The 23,316-nt window shown below is 35.9% G+C and overlaps 1 protein-coding gene across 11 annotated transcripts in view; it reads right to left on the bottom strand.

The window, feature by feature from the left end:
• KIAA0586 (KIAA0586 ortholog) overlaps positions 1 to 23,316 on the bottom strand; it is a 121,194-nt gene that overhangs the window by 28,441 nt on the left and 69,437 nt on the right. For all 11 annotated transcript variants that reach the window (XM_037984053.2, XM_037984061.2, XM_037984058.2 and 8 more), the window contains 3 exons: positions 18,184 to 18,361; positions 8,986 to 9,140; positions 6,240 to 6,345 (listed from right to left, as the gene is read on the bottom strand). In XM_037984053.2, coding sequence (XP_037839981.2) covers positions 6,240 to 6,345; positions 8,986 to 9,140; positions 18,184 to 18,361 — 439 coding nt within the window. The remainder of the gene's footprint in view (positions 1 to 6,239; positions 6,346 to 8,985; positions 9,141 to 18,183; positions 18,362 to 23,316) is intronic.

Here is a 23,316-nt window from a genome sequence, read left to right as displayed (position 1 = left end):
TCCACCTGCCTCAGTCTCTCAAAGTGTTGAGATTATAGGTGTGAGCCACTGTGCCCAGCCAAAAACTATTGTTAAGGTTATGATTATGTTCAAGGCAGAAAAGAGCTAGGGAAAGAGTGGGTTAAAATGAATAAGACGTTTTCAATTGGAGGTTCAGTAAGGACTCAAAATGATGGAGCTGAATGTGAAGAATAAGTAATTTGTAGGCATATAAAAGTGGAGAGAGAAGGAAACTCTGAGTGGAAAGAAGATAATGCAGAAAGGCATTGAAGCTTAGAAGCATAGAGTGTGAAGGGCCCTCAATTAATATGTACTGAGTTAAACTGGGTTGATTACACATTACATTGGATGTGCCAGTGAAAAACACAAGTTTTTGAGCTGACAGTTCTTCCCTTTCTGAAATCTAAACAAGAAAATTTTAAACAAGAGTATTTCTACTGTAGATTTATTAGCACATACAATTTTTCTTTGTTTCTAGTTAGTAACTATTAATTATACAACATAAATGTTTCAGACTTCTAGTCTAAATGGAATGTATTTTTAAATAAACACCTAAAAATCCAATTTACATTGTATTGAAGATATAATGTATTATAAAATATGTCAAACTATCTCCTCCTAAAGTGTTAACATAAGAAAAAGATGTAAGAGTAAATAAATGTAATACAGTGTTACATTTACACACCTTTTAACAACAAAACCTTTTATACCTTCCCAAGTGATAAGCTTTTAGTACAAGCTAATGAAGAAAATTCATAATAAGCAAAGGAAGTGTCATAAACTCAGTAATATGTACATCATTTTATTGAAGTATAATTTATAACCAGTAAGATTAACCATTGAAAAATTCATAGTTTTATAGACACTACCCCAATCAAGATATATAATATTTCCATCAAAATGGAAAAAAGTTCCCTCTTGCCATTTGTTGTCAAACTCTTCTTCGAGGCAACCACTGACCTGTTCTCCGTATCTATAGTTTTGCCTTTTCCAACAAATTTTGCCTTTTCCATATAAATGGAATCATATAGTATGTAGCCTTTCGAGTTTAACTTCTTTCACTACATTTAATGCAATTGAGATTCATCTGTGCTGTTGTGTGTGTATCAGTAGTTCATGTCTTTTCATTGCTGAGTACTATTCCATTGTATGAATGTATCACACAGATTGTCCATTTACTTGTTGAAGGATATTTTGGTTGATTCCAGTTTCGGGTAATTATAAAGGAAACTGCTAAAAAACTTTTGAATACAGGTTTTGTGTGAAAATAAGTTTTCATTGCTCTTGAGTAAATACATAGGCAATGGACTACTGAGTCACATGGTAAATTTATGTTTAATTTTAAAAGAAACTGTCAAACAGTTTTCCAAGGTGCATGTTGCATTCTTCATTCCCGCCAGCAATGTATCAGAATTAGAATTGATCTATATCCTCACCAATACATGGTAGTATCAGTTTCTTTGCTTTTAGTCAACCTAATGGGTATTCAGCAGTATTTAATTTTTAATTTGCATCTTCCCAATTACTAACGATGTTGAACAATTTTCCATGTGCTTATTTGCCATACAAATATCTTTTTTTGGTGAAGTATCTGTTCAAATCTTTTATCCATTTTAAAAATTGGGTTGTTTGTTTTCCTAGTGTTGAGTTTTGTAAGGTTTAAAAATATATTCTGGAAATAACTACTTCATCAGAAAGCAAATTTGCAAATATTTTCTTCCAGTCTGTGATTTGTCCTTTTTCATTCTCTTAACACTGTCTTTTGAAGAACAGAAATTTTTATTTTGATTAAGTCCAGTTATCAATAGTTTCTACAATATCTTAGAAATCTCTGCCCAACCAAAGGTCACAAAGAAAAATTTTCTCCTATATTTTCTTCTAGAAGTTTTGTAGTTTTAGGCTTTACATTTAGATCTATGATCCATTTTTTAGCTCATTTTTGTATGTTTGTGAAATGTAGATTGAGGTTCATTCTTTTGTATATAGATGAGCTCTGTCCAAATACCATTTGTTGAAAAGATTATCCTTTCTCCATTGAATTGTCTTTCCCATTTGTAAAAATCAATTGATCAACTGATCATAAATGTGTGGACGTTTTTTTTGAATTCTCTATTCTATCCCATTGATATTTATGCCAGTACCCTACTGTCTTGATTACTGTAGCTTTATAATAAGTCTTAGAGTTATATAGTATAATCTTCCAACTTTATTTCTCTTTTTAAAAATTATTTTGGCTATTCTAGGTCCTCTGCATTTTCTTATGAGCTTTAGATTTAGCTTGTCAACTTCTACCCAAAAATCCCTGTGGGAATGTTTTTGAGATTGCACTGAATCTATACATCAATTTGGAAGGAACTGACATTTTAAATTCTGCCTTGTCCCTTTGGCAAATTTTGTGCAGGACAGTTTCCAACCACTCTCCCAACAATAAGAAACTTCTAATAGTGCTGATAAAAGATTGTGGGACAAGACTATTTCCTTCTTCTCTGCCAGGAGTGGATTCTTTTTTTCCTGTACCCTTCCCCCAGCCACAATAGGTTTTCACCTATACCCTAGAAATAACAGATGTGTTGGCCCTTCCTCAGTGGCTTAAGGCTTTTGTTCTTAAAGGAGAAGGGTCAAAGTGGACATCCTGCCTTTCTGGCAGTGACAGTCACTCCTTTCATTCAGGCCTGCACCAGTGAGGGAGACTCTCTGCCTTTCCCCACAATCTTTCTCTAGAGATCTGTGCAGAAGATGCCTACAAGTGGGTGTGAACTCCACTTGTATCTGTGACTACCAATGGTTCTACACTTGGCCTTTAGCAACCCACTAAAAAGTTTAACCAAATACTTCTTATCTGCTTGATTGGTGCCTGGTGTCTCTTTCTGTGACCGTGCTCTGTCACAAGTGAGACAGTGCTTGTGTCTCATCTCTTTTTGGAGGAGTCTGTCTTTCCTTGGACTTTAGGCTACTTAGTTGCTCTGCATCAGAAGTTCTCTGATAGGTTCAAGAAATGTTAATGATTTTGAAGTTTATCTGACATTTTATTATAGTTAGGGTGAAAGTGACACTCTTTCTAATTTCCTCATCCTAGGTGGAAACAAAACTCCCAAATTCAGCAACATTTCAAAGTGAATTTATTTTTTGTTAATCAATAGCATGGATTTGTGGAAAACACATTTATTCAGACAATGTTTGTTACACATCTGGATTCACATATTTTTGGCACATTTATTAGTCTGTGCCCCAACCCCTCCCTATCAGAGATCTACACAAATAGTTTTGAAATCCCTATCATATCTTAAGATTTTAAAAAATCAACTTAAAACCCTTTTAACTATGGTTTTGAAATTACTAAGGTCAACTATAGTTCTGATCGCTATTGTAATTTAGCTAAATTTCAAATACAAAGGCAAAAAATGCACCATTCCATTAAAAAAGAAAAATTATCTGCACACGTGGTCAAAAATAGCTTCTAAGAATATATAAGTTTGAATTTTCTACTACTTACACATTTAAAGTCATCATCACAGTTATATGAGTATAAAAGGTGCTAAATTGGCTCGAATTTAACTCAGGACATATTGCCAGAAAGAAACATTTGTGATTCTGTGTTTCCCACAAAAATGTAAACTGATTTTGACAAATAACAGCAATCACACCTATTACTTTTAGCACTTTGATACTTATTTTCTGAGTAACATGTGTAATCTACAAATAAGAAAAACTGAAAACTGCCGTGATCATAAAACATATGACTTATTTTTTCCCCACTGACTGGTAGTAGTATATAGTATGTCTGACTTTGTAATGTTAATTTATTATGATGGTCTTAAAATTTAAAGAGAAAAAAAGAAGGAAAATAATTTTTAAAGTATACTATTTTAATATATTACTTTATAGAATTTAATTATTCCTGGGCTCATCACAAATAAATTGACTTATAACTAGCCTCTCATTTGTACTGATGAAAGTTAACTTGTATAGTAAAAGATGAGTAGAAATTAACTTGCACAGGAAAGGGGGAAAAATAGAAATGACTATTCAAATACTTTTTTAAAAAAGCACTTTCACTGTAAAACTGTTAGATACATTAATCAGTACATAGAATCAGATAAGTGGTATCATGTGGTCAAAGATAGAACCAATAAATTCAATACCAAATAAAAAGGTTTTACTCTTACAGGCTTCAAAGATATTGTTTGTCAGAACAATGAATTCCTATCTTTTATATTAAAATCTGAAAGTAATAATCAAGGGAGAAAAAAACTAAGTACTTTACTAAGTTCCTAGCAATACGGTGCTGGAATCTGTGTCCTACCATTCTTCAGTTAATTTTTAATGGATGATCATTAAAACAGCTGCTACTGCTTCTTTCTTTGTAGACATATATTAAACTACTACACATTTTAAGTGAAATACATGATACTTCCCCCTGAAATAGCCAAAATTTGGGGTTCTAGTATTCTTGGAAGCATTTATCTGCTAGAAAAGATGTGGTTTTAATTCCCTTGTGATAAGGTGAATTTCCTTCATTATCTTCAAGGTTTCTATGTATGAGAGGATTGAATTCCTTCAAGGTCACCCAAAGTCCTGAGAGCTCCAGAGAATTATTTTGGCACTCTGACTTCTATTTTCTGGAACATCTGGCAATGTCTCAGAGTTTCATCAGAGAAAAAAAAATAAAACCCACAAAATCTATGGGAAAAAATGTCATAACTGACTATATTTGCCAAGGCAATCATATTCATTCAAGAAATTTTCAGTATAAAGATATGTATCAATTATAGAGTGAAAGACTTGGCCTGTATTTAAAATGCTCTCTTTATAGCCCACTGCTATTTATTTGTCTTAGTCAAGGCTGGTAGAGGTCTGCTCTCCTAACTTTTGTATTAGATGTAAAATTCGACGCAAAACATTTCAAATGTATTAAATCCAACTGTTGTAAACCCTTTCCACATAAAACTTCCTTCCACCAGCCAACATTTTACCAGAGATATTTTCCTATCAGCTGAGAAAAATAATTATTTCATTACATATAACATCCCCAAGAAAATGAAATTCATTTATAATGTCAAAAATGATTGATTTTTAAAAACATTAAAGAAACTATCATTGACTGTGAAGGATAGTTCATAAATGAAGACTCAGTTGAAGAACAAGAAGTAAATTCTGACATTACCTGAGAAACATTTATCTTTCCATATCGATATACTATCATGATTAATTTTTAAATCACCATAAGAAGAGTTTTATAGGCAATTTTCCACAGTACATTAATATTAATGTACTATGATAAGGTTAAAAAAAAAAGGGTCAGGAGGACAAAGTTCTGAAAACTTGGAGCAAGAGGGGAATAGACAACAAATGGAAGAGTGAAAACCTAAACCTTAAGTGGCATAATCTTACTATCTTGAGCACATCCTCATTTAGGTCCTTCCCAAAACAACAAATGCAGAGTTACATTTGCAATTATACTGGCATTCAATAATATGCATTTGCTCAATTAAGTATTATTTGAAAATTAAATAAAAATCACAGTTATAAAAGCAAAAAAGAAAAATTCCACTTCTCAAAATATTCCTAATACTTCTTCCAGGATTGTGGCAGAAAGTTTTTAAACAGAAGATATCTGAATTTCTACTGTAAAATTTCAGATTTTAGGTTATATAAAATGTAAGTAACAAAGAAGCAAGATGGCAAATAAAGCACGAGGCCAACAGCCTTGCAGAAACATAGAGACAATATCAAAATGCTTGCATGCTGGAATGAAAGGTAACCACACAAGTTTGATAACAGTTAAGGTCATCCATATCAATAGTATGTAACATGAGAGGCAATTGTTTTTAAGTTATACTTGGTCAACAACACCATGCACTAAATAATGTGCTTTACAAAGCATATTAACAGCCATAATTCCTGTCTTTAACATATTATAATTTCAAACAGACCTATGTACAGATAAAAAGACCTTGGTATTCAATTGAACAAGAACTAAAAGGTAAGGGTAAAGGAAAGACACTAGCTAAGAGTTTTAAAAATCCACTAGAAATAGTGTTTACTGGTAAAAAGAACAAACTAATTTACAGACAAATACAATACCGATTCTTCATCTAAATGGACTAAATGAGAGAAAACTAAAGAAAACAAAAACCTAGAGAGCAGTGGGATGTATACAAAAGTAAAGAATTCTCATATTTGTTCAATATCCAGACAAGTATCAAACTATTATATTACTACATAAAAACAAGTCTTACCTTGTTGCTGTGATGGTGCAATATCAGATTTATTTGTAACATGTAGGTAACTTTGTGATGGTTTGTGTTCAACTTGCTTAACATCCTGATTTCGCTTTTGTTGGTACTAAATAATTTAAGATATGAAGTCATAATATTTTTTAGTTACTTAAAAAATCTGAAAAGTCAAATTATTCAAGTGTTTATAAAATTTTAATAATATGCTTGCTGTCTAGTTGCTTTTTATTGCCATTTATGTATTAGCACTTCTACCGATAAATAGGTGATGAGGTAAATATCACAAAAGAAAAGATGGTGCAAAAAAAAACTTTAAAAAGATTTGGATCATATATACAGATTTCAAATATTCAAGTCATTTCTATTTTTATTAGAAAATTCAGAGCTACTTATGAATCAAACTACTTTATATACATATAATGGATTTAGACAGGATAAGAACTTAATTTGGCAGCAAACTCTTCCATATAACCACTTTTTGCATAAAATGAAAATCTGCATAATGCACTGCAATTTTCGAAGAGCTTTTATATATAGTAACATCATTTAATTCTCAGAAGTGTGAGTAGGTATTGTTATGTTCCATTTGCCATTCAAGAAACATACGCTCCATCATAAGCACTATCATCTCTCCCCCTTACCTATAACATAATCAAATTTGAAATTTACATTAGTCACAAATCTCTTCATAATCACACATCACAAATTGTGTGATTTTCTTTCTTCTCTTTCCTGTTTCCAGTTTTTGGTTACTACAAATATAAAGTTGTATGAACATTCATGTACATGTCTTTGTGTAAATGTATGTTTTAGTTTCTCTTGAGAAACTAGGAGTGAAATGCATGGTTCATATGGTGGGTATGTATTTTTTAAGAAATGGCCAAGCTCTTTTCCATAGGGGTTGGATCGTTTTACATTCCCAATCAGCAAAGTATAAGAGTTCAGTTGCTCCACATCCTTGCCGACACTTGACGTGACAGTCTTTTTTAGATTTTAGATATTCTAATGGATGTGTAGTGGTAGCTCATTGTGGTTTTATTTTGCATTTTCCTAATGACTAACTCTGCTGAGAATCTTTTTTTTTTTTTTTTTTTTTTTTTTGAGACAGAGTCTTGCTCTGTCACCAGGCTGGAGTGCAGTGGCGCAATCTCGGCTCACTGCAACCTCCACCTCCCGGGTTCAAGGGATTCTCCTGCTTCAGCCTCCCAAGTAGCTGGGACTATAGGTACAAGCCACCACACCCAGCTAATTTTTGTATTTTTAGTAGAGACAGGGTTTCACCATGTTGGCCAGGATGGTCTCGATCTCTTTACCTCATGATCCACCTTCCTCGGCCTCCCAAAGTGTTGGGCTTACAGGCGTGAGCCACCACGCCCAGCTGAGAATCTTTTTATGTGTTTATTTGCCATTCATATATCTGGGTAAAGTACTGGTCCAAATCTATTGTTCATTTTAAACTGGATTGTTTGTTTTCTTAATACTGAGTTATGCGAGCTCCTTATATATTCTGAACACAAGCCTTTGATCAGGTAAGAGATTTGTAAATATTTTCTCCCAGTCAGTGGCTTGCCTTTTAATTCTCTTAACTGTGTTTTGAAGAACAGAAGTTCTTATTTTTGATAAGACCAATTAAAAAAATTATTATTCATAGATAGTACCTTTGGTATCATATTCCAGAAATGTTTGCCTAATCATGGTCACAAAAGATTTTTTCATACAGAAGTTATTAACAGATACTTTTTCATTGTTAACTAATTTTTCCTAATCATTGCTTGGTCACAGGTTGGTAATACTGAACCCCACATAATCATGTGTTCCACAATCTTTATCTTACATATTTTTTGGTTTCATCCTTAACATATGTACTGCTGCACAATACCATGAATACTTATTCATAAATTACTTCAAAATGAGTAATAAATTGCCAATACACAAATAAAAAACTATTTAATATTGAACTTTTTTAGATTAACATCTTGGTGAGTAATTAACCTATTTTTTCAGTACATGAGATTGCATGGGCCATTGGCTTCACTCAGTATTAAATTTCTTACGCAATACATTTCTTATGAAACACTTTTTACAAATTTCAATGTAATAAACACTTATCGAGCACTTACTATGTGCAAATTACTAAGCTAGGTAGTGTATGCAGATACAGAGATGTAAATTAAATAGCTACCTTACTTTTACATATATTATTTTTATGTTTTATTTATTTATTCATTTTTTTGAGACAAGAGTCTCACTCTGTCACCCAGCTGGAGTATGGTACAGTGGTGTAATCTGCTTTCACTGCAACCTCTGCCTCCTGGGCACAAGCAATCTGCCGCCCACATCAACCTCCCAAGTAGCTAGAACTACAGGAGCCTAGCTAATTTTTGTATTTTTTGTAGAGACGGCGTTTTGTCACATTGCCCAGGCTGGTCTCAAACTCCTGGACTCAAGTGATCCGCTGTCTCGGCCTCCTAGAGTTTCTGGGATTACAGGTGTGAGCCATATTGCACCTGGCCATTTCTTTTATTCTTTAATTTAAAGATAGGGAATTAAGGCTTAAAAGGGGCTAATATGTTCAAGGGCATAGCTTAGGTGAACTAAGATTTATATTCAGGCTTGAGTTAGGAAATAAAGGAGGCATGATTTGAAGCTATCTGACTTCAGAGGCTTGGCTCTTGACGGGGTACCATGCTAAGGCAATATTGTTTCAATTCTCATTTTAAGTAAAATATAAGTGCTATTAATTTGGTACCTGGGAAAAATCTTCAGCGGCTACTGGTAAATTAACATCATTTTCTTGTAATGTCAGAAGTGTTGTGGGAAGAACAAGGTTAGAATTTGGCTCCAACTCCAATTCTCCCAAACTCATTGGACCATGACTAGCACATGAATCTTCATAAATACTACCTGTTATCAAAAATGTAAACAAAAAGTTAAAATAAATTGTTAAATTTATCTTCAAAAATGAACAAGTAGTTGACTAAAACTACCAAGATGTCTCACCTGCTGAATTAGAACTAGCAGTGTACTTCAAACAAAAACACCTGGAGCAAGCCTTCACTGCAGTTAAAACCAAAACTCAGAGAGAATGCAAAAAGTACCTATGTTCAAACAAATCCACGCAATATTCTACGTAAAGTTTCAATCAACAAGTTGTCCATGCAGTTCATCTGAAGCCTCCTTCCCACATACGAACTCTTAACACTCCTGCTTACCGTTCCTATCTCTAAGAGTCAATAGAATACTTTCTATCTAAGAGGTAATCTTAAAGCAAAGGGCAATTTCCTGCCTGGAAAATGTTGGTACTGCCTAGCTCTATTCTGTGGATTTTTTCTTCAAGTGATCAAGCTCTTCTTTTTTTTTTTTTTTTTTTTTTTTAAATCTAAATGGCACCTCTGGCCGGGCGCAGTAGCTCATGCCTGTAATCCAGCACCTTGGGAAGCTGAGGCAGGTGGATCGCCTGAGGAAAGGAGTTCGAGACCAGCCTGGCCAACATAATGAAACCTGTCTCTACTAAAAATACAAAAATTAGCTGGGTGTGGTGGCATGTGCCTGTAATCTCAGCTACTCAGGAGGCTGAGGCAGGAGAATCACTTGAACCCGGGAGGTGGAGGTTGCACTGAGCTGAGATAGCATCACTGCACTCCAGTCTGGGTGACAAAGTGAGACCTCGTCTCAAAATAAATAAACAAACAAATAAATAAATAAATGGCACCTCAGTCAAATCAGTAAAAAGAAGAGCAGAGATATCTACGTATCTAATATCACTGTACCTTTGCATTGCACTATATACTCCAAGCACTTTCATATACGAGTAAATTATCTTATTACATTTGAACTTTACAATCATTCTGTAAGATAGACAGGTTACAGTATTGTAACTGTCTCTCACAGACATTACTAAGGTTCCGAGAAGTTAACTAACTGTCCAAAATCAGAGAGCTAGTAAGAAGCAATTAAGGAATTAAAGGAATTAAGTCACTGCTCTCTGTTTCACAGTCTTGCTAGATAATCTTTTAAAATATCATCAATAGAAATAGACCTGGAGTTATATGCAAATCAAGTTGTTTTAAATATATATATTTAAAATTTATATATTTATTTTATTTTATTTTTTTAAAGACAGAGTCTCACTCCTGTTGCCCAGGCTGGAGTGCAATGGCATGATCAAGGCTCCCTGCATAATTGACTTCCCAGGCTCAGGTGATTCTTCCACCTCAGCATCCCGAGTGGGTGGGACTACAGGTGTGCACTACCACACCTGGATAATTTTTTGTATTTTTAATAGAGACAGGGTTTTGCCACGTTGCCAAAGCTGGTCTGAAACCCCTGGGCTCAAGTGATCTTCCTGCCTCAGCCTCCGAAAGTGCTGGGATTACAGGCATGAGCCACTGCACTGCACCCAGCCTGAAAAAATATTTTAAAGACGCCATAGATATTTTCCATTTAAAGGCATTTTGTTGACAATTTCCTAGATATAGCAAATAATCACTTTGATTGATCTTTTATGTTAATATAGGTTTTCAATGGGGTTTTACATAAAGCAAAATACATCTATTGAGTTCTAATTTTTTTTTTTTTTTTTTTTTGAGATGGAGACTCACTCACCCAGGCTGGAGTGCAGTAGTGTAATCTCGGCTCACTGCAACCTCCGCCTCCAGGGTTCAAGCGATTCTCCTGCCTCAGCCTCCCGAGGAGCAGAGACTATAGGCACGTGCCACCATACCCATCTAATTTTTGTATTTTTAGTAGAGACAGCATTTCACCATATTGGCCAGGCTGGTCTTGAACTCCTGACCTCAAGTGCTCAAGTGATCTACTTGCCTTGGCCTCCCAAAGTGCTGGGATTACAGGCATGAGCCACCACCATGCCCAGACGCATTGAGTTTTGATTTTTACTATTATAGTATTAAATCTGTATAAAACAATTTATCAAAATTATTACCTGATTAATTATCATTTAATTATCTAACATGAGATTAATTTAAGTAATGGTAATAATACCTATAATTTAAAGTAACTCATGTTCCAGGCTTTATTTGCCTCTTTATATTCTGTTATGCCTTTTTCTATTCCTATGTGACTTCTTTGACATTTTTCTAAGATAAATTAAGAGAAAAGAATTATATATAATGTTAAAAACGAAGATATTGAAAACTCTTTTGCTGATAATATGGTATATGCCTAGAAAATCCCAGAGACTCTAACGAAAACAAAAGAACTCTATTAGAACTAATACGAGAATGTGGTAATGTGACTGGATATCAGATAGATAAGACATATAAACTCACCAGGAGTCAGAAACATATCTTCATATTTCTACTGAGGCATATAAAAAAACTATTCAACACAATTTCAGGAGGGGATGTAAGGAAAGGGCACTAATAAATTGCTGATAAAAATACATTGGTTTAAACTTTCAAGAAAGCAACTTGGCATTATTTATTTCCAAACTAAAGATATATTTGCTCATGTATAGAAGAGCTTCCCAGGAGTACATACACTGGAGTAAGGAGGAGTATATAAAACACAACAATCTGGTAGGATACGTGTGTGGATACTTACTCTAGCATTGTTTATAGTGCAGGGAAATGGTAATAAACATCCATCAATAGAGAAACAACTAAATTATTAGAAATCAACACTATGAAGTTTTAGGCAATCATTAAAATGAACAAATTTAAGTAATACCAGTTGACCTGGAATAATCTACAGGGTTTACTGGGTAAAACACAAAATGCAGGCAAGTGTGCAAGATATGATTTCAAGTTGTAAAATAATGGCAATCACACACACTACATATATTGTACATGCATGTGTGCATAAAATTATATGTGTGAGGTAGAAAACAGGAGGGTTATATGCCAGAATCTTAACATGGGTTACTTGGGATAAGGCATACATGGGACAGGAAAAAAGTGGTGGTGGGGAGCACTCAAAACGTGCATAATAGCTTTCACATCATACACCATCCTATAATTTAACAGATATTTACTATGATCTGTGTACTACATAGCCTGCTAGGTGACAGGGATATGACAGTAAACAAGATAAAGTCCATACCCTCACGTGAGATTACAAATCAGTGTGGTAAGAGCAACATTAGGCAGGTGACATTAGAGAATTATACAGAGTACATATGATAGGTATTTAACCCAGTGATAAGGGTCAGGAAAGGATTCCATGACAACAATCATAACAGTGCTGAATTTGCTGTGTCTTCTAACAAGCAGGCTCACTGAGTGTGGGTGTCTTACCTGTATAATGCAAGTTAGACCTTTAAAAGAGGGATTTTAAAATATTATTTCAATCAAGTCAAATTTAATTTAATTAATCATAACTAGAAATCCCTAATTTTGTTTTCCTAGGATTTTATTGTAGTGGAGAGCAACCATGGCAGACTTTTAGAGAACACTAAATTTGCCTAAAATTGCCAGTCCAGCAAGAATTTTTGGTCTGGCATATCTAACGGATTTTTTTCATTTGTATGAAAGTCAAAGGCATCACACATTCAGTATGTATAAACTCCACTCCACCTCTTTCCTCCTAATTCTGTCCTTCCTCCATATTCGCTCTCTCTCAGCGACTGAGATGACCATCTATCCAATAATTCTAGCCAGAAACCTAGGTATTTCTTAGACTTTCTGCTACTTTTTTACTGCTCACACTCAAATGAATTCCTGTCCATCTCCTTAATTCTCTCTCAAATCTCCCTTTTTATATATCCTCCCTACTGAATAATATCTCATCAGGTCAACTTTAATGGTTGTCTAATCAGGTTCCTTGCATCCAGTCTTAACTCTTCCAATCTACCCATCACATTGCACCTCAGATGATCTTGCTAAATAAAAGGTAAATATGATCATATTTATTTATAATCTTTAGCAGACTGATAAATATCACACAACATTCAGAATTGACAGAAACTTAAGACTGAACTGTTCATGGGAATAAGTATAAACTAAGACTTACTATTTCCCATTTTGTATACAAAGTGATCCTTACTGTACTCCTTAACAGATCATCCAAGGCTTTTCATGACCTGGTTTCTGTTCCCTGCTGCAATTTCATTACATCTTAAGCTCTACTTCTTTGACAAAAACACCACATTTCTGTGATTAACCCTTGTTTTTTTTGCTTTTTTGAGGGCTTTTTTGCCTTTGTTCCCTGTCTTATTGCATATTCTGCCTGAAAGGTCCCTCCTCACTCACCACATGGCAAGCATTTATTCATCTTTGAGGAGTCACTTCAAGCAAGACTTCCCTCATCTATGAAGTCTTTCCTGAATCCCTTCAACTACAATTGACCTGAACATCCATCCTATATGGACTTCTTCACAATAACTACAGTATTGCATGTTTTTGCTTTCTTATCTACTATGTCTACTAGAGAAAAAACAATCATTGTGAAAAGGGCCTTACCAAGTTTCATATTCCTAGCACCTAGCACATGCTCAGCACATAGCAGGCACTCAAAAATGTCTTCTGAATAAGGTAAATGAACAAACTGGAATATTCTTATAATTTACCATCTGGCTAATTCCCTTAAGATTCAATTTCACATTGGCTCTTGCAGAAAACCTTTTCTAAGCCCTCACAAATGAGCTGAATTCCTCCTCTGCACTCCCACAGCCATATGTTGTACTAGTCATACAATATTATAATTGTTATTTATTTCTCCCACACTAGTTAGTAAATGTCTTGAGAGCAGACATCAATCATCTTTGAATCTTGAGTGCTTAATGTAGTACTTACACAGCTCTAGGTATACAGTGGGTATTCAATACGGGTTTTTTGAGTAAATAAAAAGCTGTAGTTCGTAGTATCTCCCAGGGTCCACATATAATTCATTCAAATTATAGCTTACATTTTAGGGTCCCCAAGACAACTCCTCAAAGCCAATTTTGCATCATTCAGTTACTCAACCCAACCTGAGAGCCTAAGGAATGGAGACAGTGATAGAGAACTACAGGAAATAGGACATTTCCTGAAAATTAGCAAGGGTGGGGAGGGGCAAAGTAAGAATAGATGACCCTCTGTAAGCAACGTTGATGAAAAGCAATACCAATCACTAGCATATATAGTTGATTCTCATCTATGGACCACAGTTATATTCTGTGGTCACCAGGAGAAAATCTTGAAACAAGAGGAACAAATTAGTTTTCTATAGGCAAAGTCCTTTTAGTCAACTGTTGATAGTTTCTGATTCTATGAAGTACATATAAGATAGTACTTTTCATGCTCCAAGCATTATTAAAGAGAACAACACCATGTGCCAAGCACCGTGCTTACTACTTCACATGTATTGTCAAATACATGTACCTAATAACCGTAATGAGATAGACACTATTACCTCCAAGATAGCCCCCAATGATCCCTGCCCTCTTGGTATTCACCCCTTTTTAAACTCATCTCTTAAGTTTTTCCATGATTGGTCTGTGTTATCAATGGAATATGACAGAAGTGATGGCATGTCACTTTGGAGATTAGGTTATAAAAGACATTATCAGCTGGGCGCAGTGGCTCACACCTGTAATCCCAGCACTTTGGGAGGCTGTGGCAGGTGGATCACTTGAGTTCAGAAGTTTGAGACCAGCCTGGCCAACACGGCAAAACCCCACCTCTATAAAAACATACAAAAATCAGCCAGGCATGGTGGTGTGCATCTGTAGTCCCAGCTACTAAGGAGCTACTTTCTCTCAAAAGAAGAAAAAAAAAAAAGACATTATGGTTTCCATCTTGATTGCTTACTTTCTCTTGGGAGATGCCTGCTACCACATCATTCATGGCCCTATGGACTGTTTAACATGGTGAGGAAGTGAAGCCTCTTGCTAAAGGCACATGAGTGAGCTTGGAAAGTGGATCCTTCAACCCTAGTCAAGCCTTCAGATGACCTCAGTCCAAGCCATCATCTTGACTGCCACGTCAGAAGACATCCTGACAACCACCCAGGTAAGCCACTACCGGATTTGTGACTTTCAGAGTTCTGTGAGATAATAAATATTTGTTGCCTTCAGCTGTTAAATGTGGGGCAATTTTGTACATAGCAATATTATCCCCACTTGACACATGAAGAAATTTGGGTTCAGGAACATTAAGTTATTTGACCAAAGATATACAGAGCTGGAATTCAAACCCATTTTGGAAACTCTCAAAGCCTAAACTCTTAGCTATTTTGCTATACTGCCTTACATATGTGCTCAGTCTTATGTTATACTATGTTACTTATTTTTTCCAATCAAACAAATACCTACAATGTATCTAACATTAAAAATGCAATGTCCTATAGGTAATCTGCTAGGGTTACCAGAAATTTAAGAAAGGACCAGAGAGGCTATCTCCTCAGGGAGTTTATCTGTAACATTTCAACTAAGTGCCTAGTTGCTCTCAGGTACCTAGTAGCTCTTAAGTACCTAGTAGTTCAAGTGATCTGCGAGAGCCACCTAGTGTTAACTCTGTTTAATTGCATTCTGCACATTTAGCTGGACAAAAATGTAAGTCACATTTCATGCTATTTGAATCCTACAAATTTTAAAGAATGTAAAACATTTAATACTCTCATTATGTGTACAAAATGAGAAATAAGGCCAATCTTTACATTTATTCACATGGGAAATTCAGTCTCGAACTTCTCCCAATTCTGAACGATACAAGGTATTCACTCAATATGAAACTAAATACTTTAACTTCAGGTTTTTCCTTTTCCGATTTCTGGCAAATCTGCATGCCTCCAGAAGTTTCTTTTCACTTAAGAGAAAGAAGCAATGGGCATTTAAAAATCAATAATAAGAATATAGCAGATCCTCATTTATTTGTAAATTACATATTTGCAAATTTACTTACTTGCTAAAATGTATTTATAATCCCCAAATCAATACTTGCAGCACCTTTGTGGTCATTTGTGGACATGTACAGAGTGGCGAAAAACTTAAATTGCCTTATATGCATTTTTCCAGTTGATGGTGAACAAGGATACATTCCACCTTATTTCAGCTCTCATACTGTAAACAAGTAACCTTTTCACAGTATATGTAAAGCTGTGTTTTTCACATTTCATGTTTTTTTTGTTTTGTTTTTTTGTTTTTTGGTGATTTCACTGTTTAAAATGGCCCCTTAGCGCTGAGGTACTGTCCAGTGTTTCTTTCTTTCTTTATTTTTTTTTTTGAGACAAAGACTCGCTCTTGTTGCCCAGGCTGGAGTGCAGTGGTGCGATTTCGGCTCATGGCAACCTCTGCCCTCTGCACCTCCCGAGTTCAAGCAATTCTCCTGCCTCAGCTTCCCAAGTAGCTGAGATTACAGGCGCCTGCCACTATGCCTGGCTAATTTTTGCATTTTCAGTAGAGATGAGGTTTCACCATGTTGGCCAGGCTGGTCTTAAACTCCTCACCTCAGGTGATCCGCCCACCCTGGCCTCCCAAAGTGCTGGATTACAGGCGTGAGCCACCGCGCCCGGCCTGTCTAGTGTTTCTAAGCACGAAAAGGCTCTTCTGCTGTGTCTTATGGAGAAAATATATGTGTTACATAGGCCTCCTTCAGGCACAAGTTACACTGCTGGATAGTTCAATGGCTGTGAGTTCAATATTAATGAATCCAAAATATATATTAAGATTTCTTTAAACAGAAACATAATTAAAACCAGGTTATATATTGATCAGTTGATAAAAATGTTATGACCAGAGGCTCACAGAAACCTAATCCTGTATTTATCCTAGGAGCAATGGTTCAATATTTGTTAATATGTTTGTGGTGACCACAGAATATAACAATGGTCCATAGATGAGAGTCAACTATATATGCTAGCGATTGGTATTCTCTATTCTATCCTTATTTCCAATGTGTCACAACAGAAAGTTTATTTAAATTCTAAAATAGTCCTGAATGCACTAAGTGCTACTGAAATCCATATAGTATAAGGAATAAATGTCTACAGTATTATCTAATTTAACCTTGTCCTAAAGATCTGTTATGTCAGTTTTCATGGATTCGTTATATTTTTCTAGTACATATTAAAATAAATGCATCGGCTGGGCATGGTGGCTCACGTCTGTAACCCCAGCACTTTGGGAAGCTGAGGCGGGCAGAATACCTGAGGTCAGGAGTTCGAGACCAGCCTGGCCAACATAGTGAAACCCTGTCTCTATGAAAATACAAAAACTAGCTGGGCTTGGTGGCACATGCCTGTAATCCCAGCTACTCAGGAGGCTGAGGCAGGAGAATAGCTTGAACCCGGGAGGCAGGGGTTGCAGTGAGCCGAGATTACACCATTGCATTCCAGCCTGGGTGACATAGCAAGACTCCATCTCCAAAAAAACTAAAAAAATAAATAAATAAAATAAAATAAAATAGGCCAGGTGTGATGGCTCACACCTGTAATCCCAGTACATTGGGAGGCCGAGACAGGCGGATCACGAGGTCAGGAGATCAAGACCATCCTGGCTAACACGGTGAAACCCCGTCTGTACTAAAAATATAAAAAATTAGCCAGGTGTGGTGGCGGGTACCTGTAGTCCCAGCTACTCGGGAGGTTGAGGCAGGAGAATGGCGTGAACTCGGGAAGTGGAGCTTGCAGTGAGCCGAGATTGTGCCACTGCACTCCAGCCTGGGTGACAGAGTGAGACTCTGTCTCTAAATAAATAAATACATAAACAAATAAGCAAATAAAATGAAATAAAAGTATCACAGTTAAAAAGTTTTAAGTGTATGTATGTGTATTACCAAAATTAATTCACATACCACCCAATGGTTCAAGTACCAACATTGATATATGAATCACATTTGGGGAAACACTGCTATACATATTATAAAAAAAGTTATCACCAAACTTTTCAATTATTAAAATCCCTTTTAATAAAGAAATTTTGCAAGCCCCCATCTGAAAATAGGTATACTTTTCTCAACTTAGATTAGGGATACTACTATGACACATCAAGAAAAAATATTTTGGTGTATACCTGAAACTGCGTCAAACTGCCGAGATAATGGTTTAGGATCACACTGTTGATCCAAAGACTGTACATTAGTGACAGGTGGCTGCATATAGAGAGAATGTCCCATAAAGATGTTTTCCGCTGCCGCTGTTAGCTGGGGTCTTTGTCCTTCACTAAGTTCACCCACACTGTTTTCCAAGTCCTTTAAAAAGTAGAAACAATTGTTAAAACCATTATATTAAAATCAAGTCAACACAGGAAATGTTTGCCAAATATCATGAACAATACCCTTTGACTCCTTGGAAGGTATTTTACAAACTGCCTTCTATGCCACATATACGTAACATGCAAGAAAAGTTCAAGAAGTTAGTCTAATAAGCCTAATGATAGGCTTTGTTTTCAACATAATAATTTCATATATTTTATGAAATTAACCACTATTTTTCAAGTGCCAATTAAATAGCAATAAAACATAAAATAAAAATTATATTACAATTTAAAATACTCAGTGGGGTCAGCACGGTGGCTCATGCCTATAATCTTAACACTTTGGGAGGCCGAGGTGGGTGGATCACTTGAGCTCAGGAGTTCAAGACCAGCCTAGGCAACATGGCAAAACCCCATCTCGACAAAAAATACAAAAATTAGCTGGGCATCATAGCACACACCTGTAGTCCCAGCTACTTGGGGGGCTGAGGCAGGAGGCTAGCTTGAACCCAGGAGGCGGAGGCTAGCTTGAACCCAGGAGGCAGAGGCTGCAGTGAGCGAGATTGCACTACTGTACTCCAGCCTGGGTGACAGAGGGAGACCGTGTCAAAAAAGACAAAAAATCAAAACCACTAAATGCTGGTATGCATTACACATTGTTCATACAGCTTAAAATGGGAATAACAGAAAATTTCTCTCATTCTTTCATGAATAAAAATTGCCTAAAGTTTGTTAGTGGAAACTTTACAGTTAAACAACTGATAAGAATAATATACTTTAAACAGCATAAAGGTTACCCCATATATCAATAATAAGATTTTTATAAAAGTATAGAGGCCTGGATCACACCACCCAGCACTTTGGGAGGCCGAGGTGGGCAGATCACAAGATCAGGAGTTTGAGACCAGCTTGGCCAATATGGTGAAAACCTGCCTCTACTAAAAAAAAAAAAAAAAAAAAAATTAGCTGAGCGTGGTGGCAGGTACCTGCAGTTCCAGCTACCCAGGAGGCTGAGGTAGGAAAATCGCTTGAACTCGGGAGGCAGAGGCTGCAGTGAGCCAAGATCAAGCCACTGCACTCCAGCCTGGGCGACAGAGTGACGCTCTGTCTCAAAAAAAAGTATAGAGATTATAGAAGACTACTTTAGTCATATTTAATAATGCTCTTTTCCCTTGGAAAAATAAAAAATACAAAAAGCACAGAATTGTTGGCCGGGCATGGTGGGTCACGCCTGTAATCTCAGCACTTTGGGAGGCCAAGGCGAGCGGATCACCTGAGGTCAGGAGTTCCAGACAAGCCTGACCAATATGGCAAAAACCCATCTCTACTAAAAATACAAAATTAGCAGGCGTGGTAGCGCATGCCTGTAATCCCAGCTACTCGAGAGGCTGAAACAGGAGAATCGCTTGAACCCAGGAGGCGGAGGTTGCAGTGAGCCGAGATCCCACCATTGCACTCCAGCCTGGGCAACAAGAGTGAAACTCTGTCTCAAAAACAAAACAAAACAAAACAAAATTGTTTTAAATGAAATCTATGAAATAAATGAATAACTGAAAAAATATAAGACTCCTATTTTCTTTCTGTATTAAAAAATTATATATCCTAATCACTAGTACATTTTATGACTTGAGATACTCTAATTAATGAATTTACTAATTAAGAACTGAAGAAAAATTCCAATATCTGAAAGCTCCCATGTTTCTCATTTAAAAGGGGTTTAATTTCAACCAACAAGTGTTTTTTTTTTACTAGAATATATGAAGAAATCACTGCTGAAACATCTTTGATGATTCCATTGACTATAAAATAAAAGCTAAACTTCTTAGCTCAACATTCAAGATTCTCTTTAATTTGTCTTCATTCTCCTATGTACATCTCTATCTCTCCTTATTCTCTTAGCCTGACTCTTCTTTAGGAATACTGATTGCCTCAACATCCTTTAAATTAAAAAATACTGTTTCATAATTAATATGAAATCCCTTGGAGACTCTTGGGCAGTGTTTAGAATGATGGCAATTATATTTTCTCCAGAAATTGAGAAATATTTCACAATGCCTATATTACTCTGACAATTTACAGTAACTTCTCTGTTGCGAATCTGTTTTCTAGGATACTTGTAACTGCTGAACTATTTAACACCTTAAGAATACTCTATGACCCTACTGAAGACTTATCTTGCCTATTTACAAAATGCCCTCATACTCACAAGTATCTCTGAGTTTTGGATTATACTCAGTGCTTAAACTCATGTCAATTTAAGTCAGGCTGCCTATAATACAGAGTAATATACCTAGCCCATCTACATATATGTACAAATTACAGTTTGCCATCAGCCAGCTCTCACTGACCTAATGCCCCTCTGAGCAAGAAGTTTCAAGCACAAAGAAAAGCCACTATTTTCTTAGCAAAACAATATTTTAACTTATAAAGTATCACTGTTACTAGTTCTTATTACAAACAAATGTAATAGTCCTTTAGACAGGAAAATATGCAAAATGTCACTGTTAATCTGACTGGCAAAAATTTAAGATTAAAAGCATTATGTGTGACATGGGAAAGGGATCTCATATGTTAGGGCAATTTTTCAGTGCCTACTTAAATTATGAATGCTTATATCTTTGAGCCAGCAATTCCATGCCTTAGTATCTAAAGCTAGAAAAATAATTTCTCATGAGTAAAAAAAAAGGATTTTATACCTAGTATAGTTTGATTAGGGAATAACTGGAACCAATCTAAAAATCCTTCAATAGGAGAATAATTAAACTATGGTATACTACATGGTAGGTAAAAAGAATATAGATCTTCAGGATTTATGTTAAATTTTAAAAAGCCTTGTAACTGGCTTTTTAAAATTTAAAATTGCACAACAAAATATATGCACACCTCAAAATTACATACTAAGCCAGAAATGGTGGCTCGCACCTATAATCCCAGGACTTTGGAAAGCTGAGGTAGGAGGATCACTTGAGGTCAGAAGTTGGAGATAGCCTAGGCAACAGAGTGAGACCCCATCTCTACAAAAAATAAAAAATTAGCTAGGCATGGTGCGTGCCTATAGTCCCAGCTATTCTGGGGGCTGAGGTGGGAGGATTGCTTGAGTCCAAGAGTTCGAGGCTGCAGTGAGCTGACAGCCACTGCACTCCAGCATGAACAACAGACTGAAACTCTGTCTCAAAAAAATTCATACATATATATAAATATATTTTTATGCATATACAAATGGTTAATGCTTAGAAAAAGATCTGGAGAAAATAGAATTCTAACTTCTGCATTGCTGGTCTAGCCAGGACAGCACAATAACATAGGCTGACAGCTCTCAAAATCAACACTGGAGTAACTACAGAGGTGAAAAAGAACGCACAGATTCTGAGAACTAAAGTAAAAGTTGTGAAAGCCCGCTGGAAAGACAGACAGTTAACTTAAACTGGTATGTGTGGAAAGAAAGGGGCTGCATCCTAGGGAAGAGGCTGTGTGGAGGAGCTTCGTGACAGGAATGACTGGAGAAAAGTGCTTGTTTCTTCCTCCATTAATTTGAGATCACTGCTTGCCCCTCAACCATAAAAGTCTTCTTGTCAACAACCCCAGCTGCAAATGCTGGCGCCCCAGAGTAATATCAGGGAACATGAAGGCCTAGCTATGGTGACAACTATAGATGAAATCTGTCCAGAAGCCCATCTGTGGGCATTCATTCCTTCACCTTCTTCCCCTCTAAACCCCAGGACTAGTGGATTATAAACCCTCTCAAAGCAACTTCTTCCTAAGGGCTTAAAGACACAATAATTATCAGAAGAGCTATATAGTGGAGTAACAGCAAACAGCAGGGACAGTGACCAAGGGTGGCTCTGTGCTGCCTGAGGCTCTCCTCCCTAGGGCTCTCTCCTCCCCTCTTCTTCAACTCTCTGAAACAGACCATAGACTGGTTTTATCCTTACCCAAATTCTCAGACAGAATAGTTGATCCCATCAGTGAAATATGAACTCACAGGTCAAAAGAACCAGATACCTGAGAAGTCAATAAGTTTTAAAAAGAAAGAAAAACAGACAACAAAGTGAATGATATTAATCAGACAGACAGACACAGAGTAGGCGATAAGAAAATACATTAAAATGCAAAGCAAAAAAAACTAAGAATGTCAAGTACGAAAAATACAATAAATGGGATAAACAGTATGGTAGAGAACAAATTAATAGTTAGTAGATCAGATTGGGGAGCTCTCCCAGAATGGAGAAGAAAAAAAAGAGATAGAAAATTAAAGATATAAAAATAGAAATAGAAGTGTCAATATCTAGAAATAAGAGTTTGGGAGGCGGGGGAGGGGTGGAAATGAAAGGGAGAAAGAAATAATGAAGATAAATTTCCCAGCATCTAAAAGATAAAAAGGTCTGATAAAATTGAACAAATAAATACAGATATTAGTGATTTTCAAAAAGAAAACTGGGATTAGTCAGTGGAATTTATAAATTATGCGGACACTTCTGCTATTTGCCACCTCTTTTTGTACCATTTGCTTGTCTCATTCTCTCTCCCTCCTTCCCTCTCCCTCTTTCTCTCTCCTTTTCCCGCGTACATGCACTTTCTCTCTCTGTACATGCACTTTCTCTCTCTCCCGTCCCTTCTTTCTCTCTCTCAACTTACTGGTTTCGATATTAAGCACCTTAGTTTCTGCAGCTATGAGAGTACGTTTTTGAATTTAGCAACACAGACATCACAACTAATATTTTTCCGGTGAAATCAATTTTTGGTCTGTTGCTAACTAAAGTTACAGAAAATTTAATTATTTTAAATTTAGAAGGAATATGTTAAGGAATATGTTAAGCTTTCATTTTTTCCCATTACTAAATTTTATATCTTCTCCTATCTTTCCTAATCATTTAAAGTTTTAAGAATAAAAATAGGAAATAAAACCAACCATCTCCTTGGGCCCTATATAGTCTTTAGATCTCCAACTCA

The sequence above is a fragment of the Chlorocebus sabaeus genome, chromosome 24 (assembly GCF_047675955.1).
Source record: "Chlorocebus sabaeus isolate Y175 chromosome 24, mChlSab1.0.hap1, whole genome shotgun sequence".
NCBI lineage: Eukaryota > Metazoa > Chordata > Mammalia > Primates > Cercopithecidae > Chlorocebus > Chlorocebus sabaeus.
Note: the sequence above shows the minus strand (reverse complement) of the source record. Positions and strands in the feature narration are given on the sequence as shown.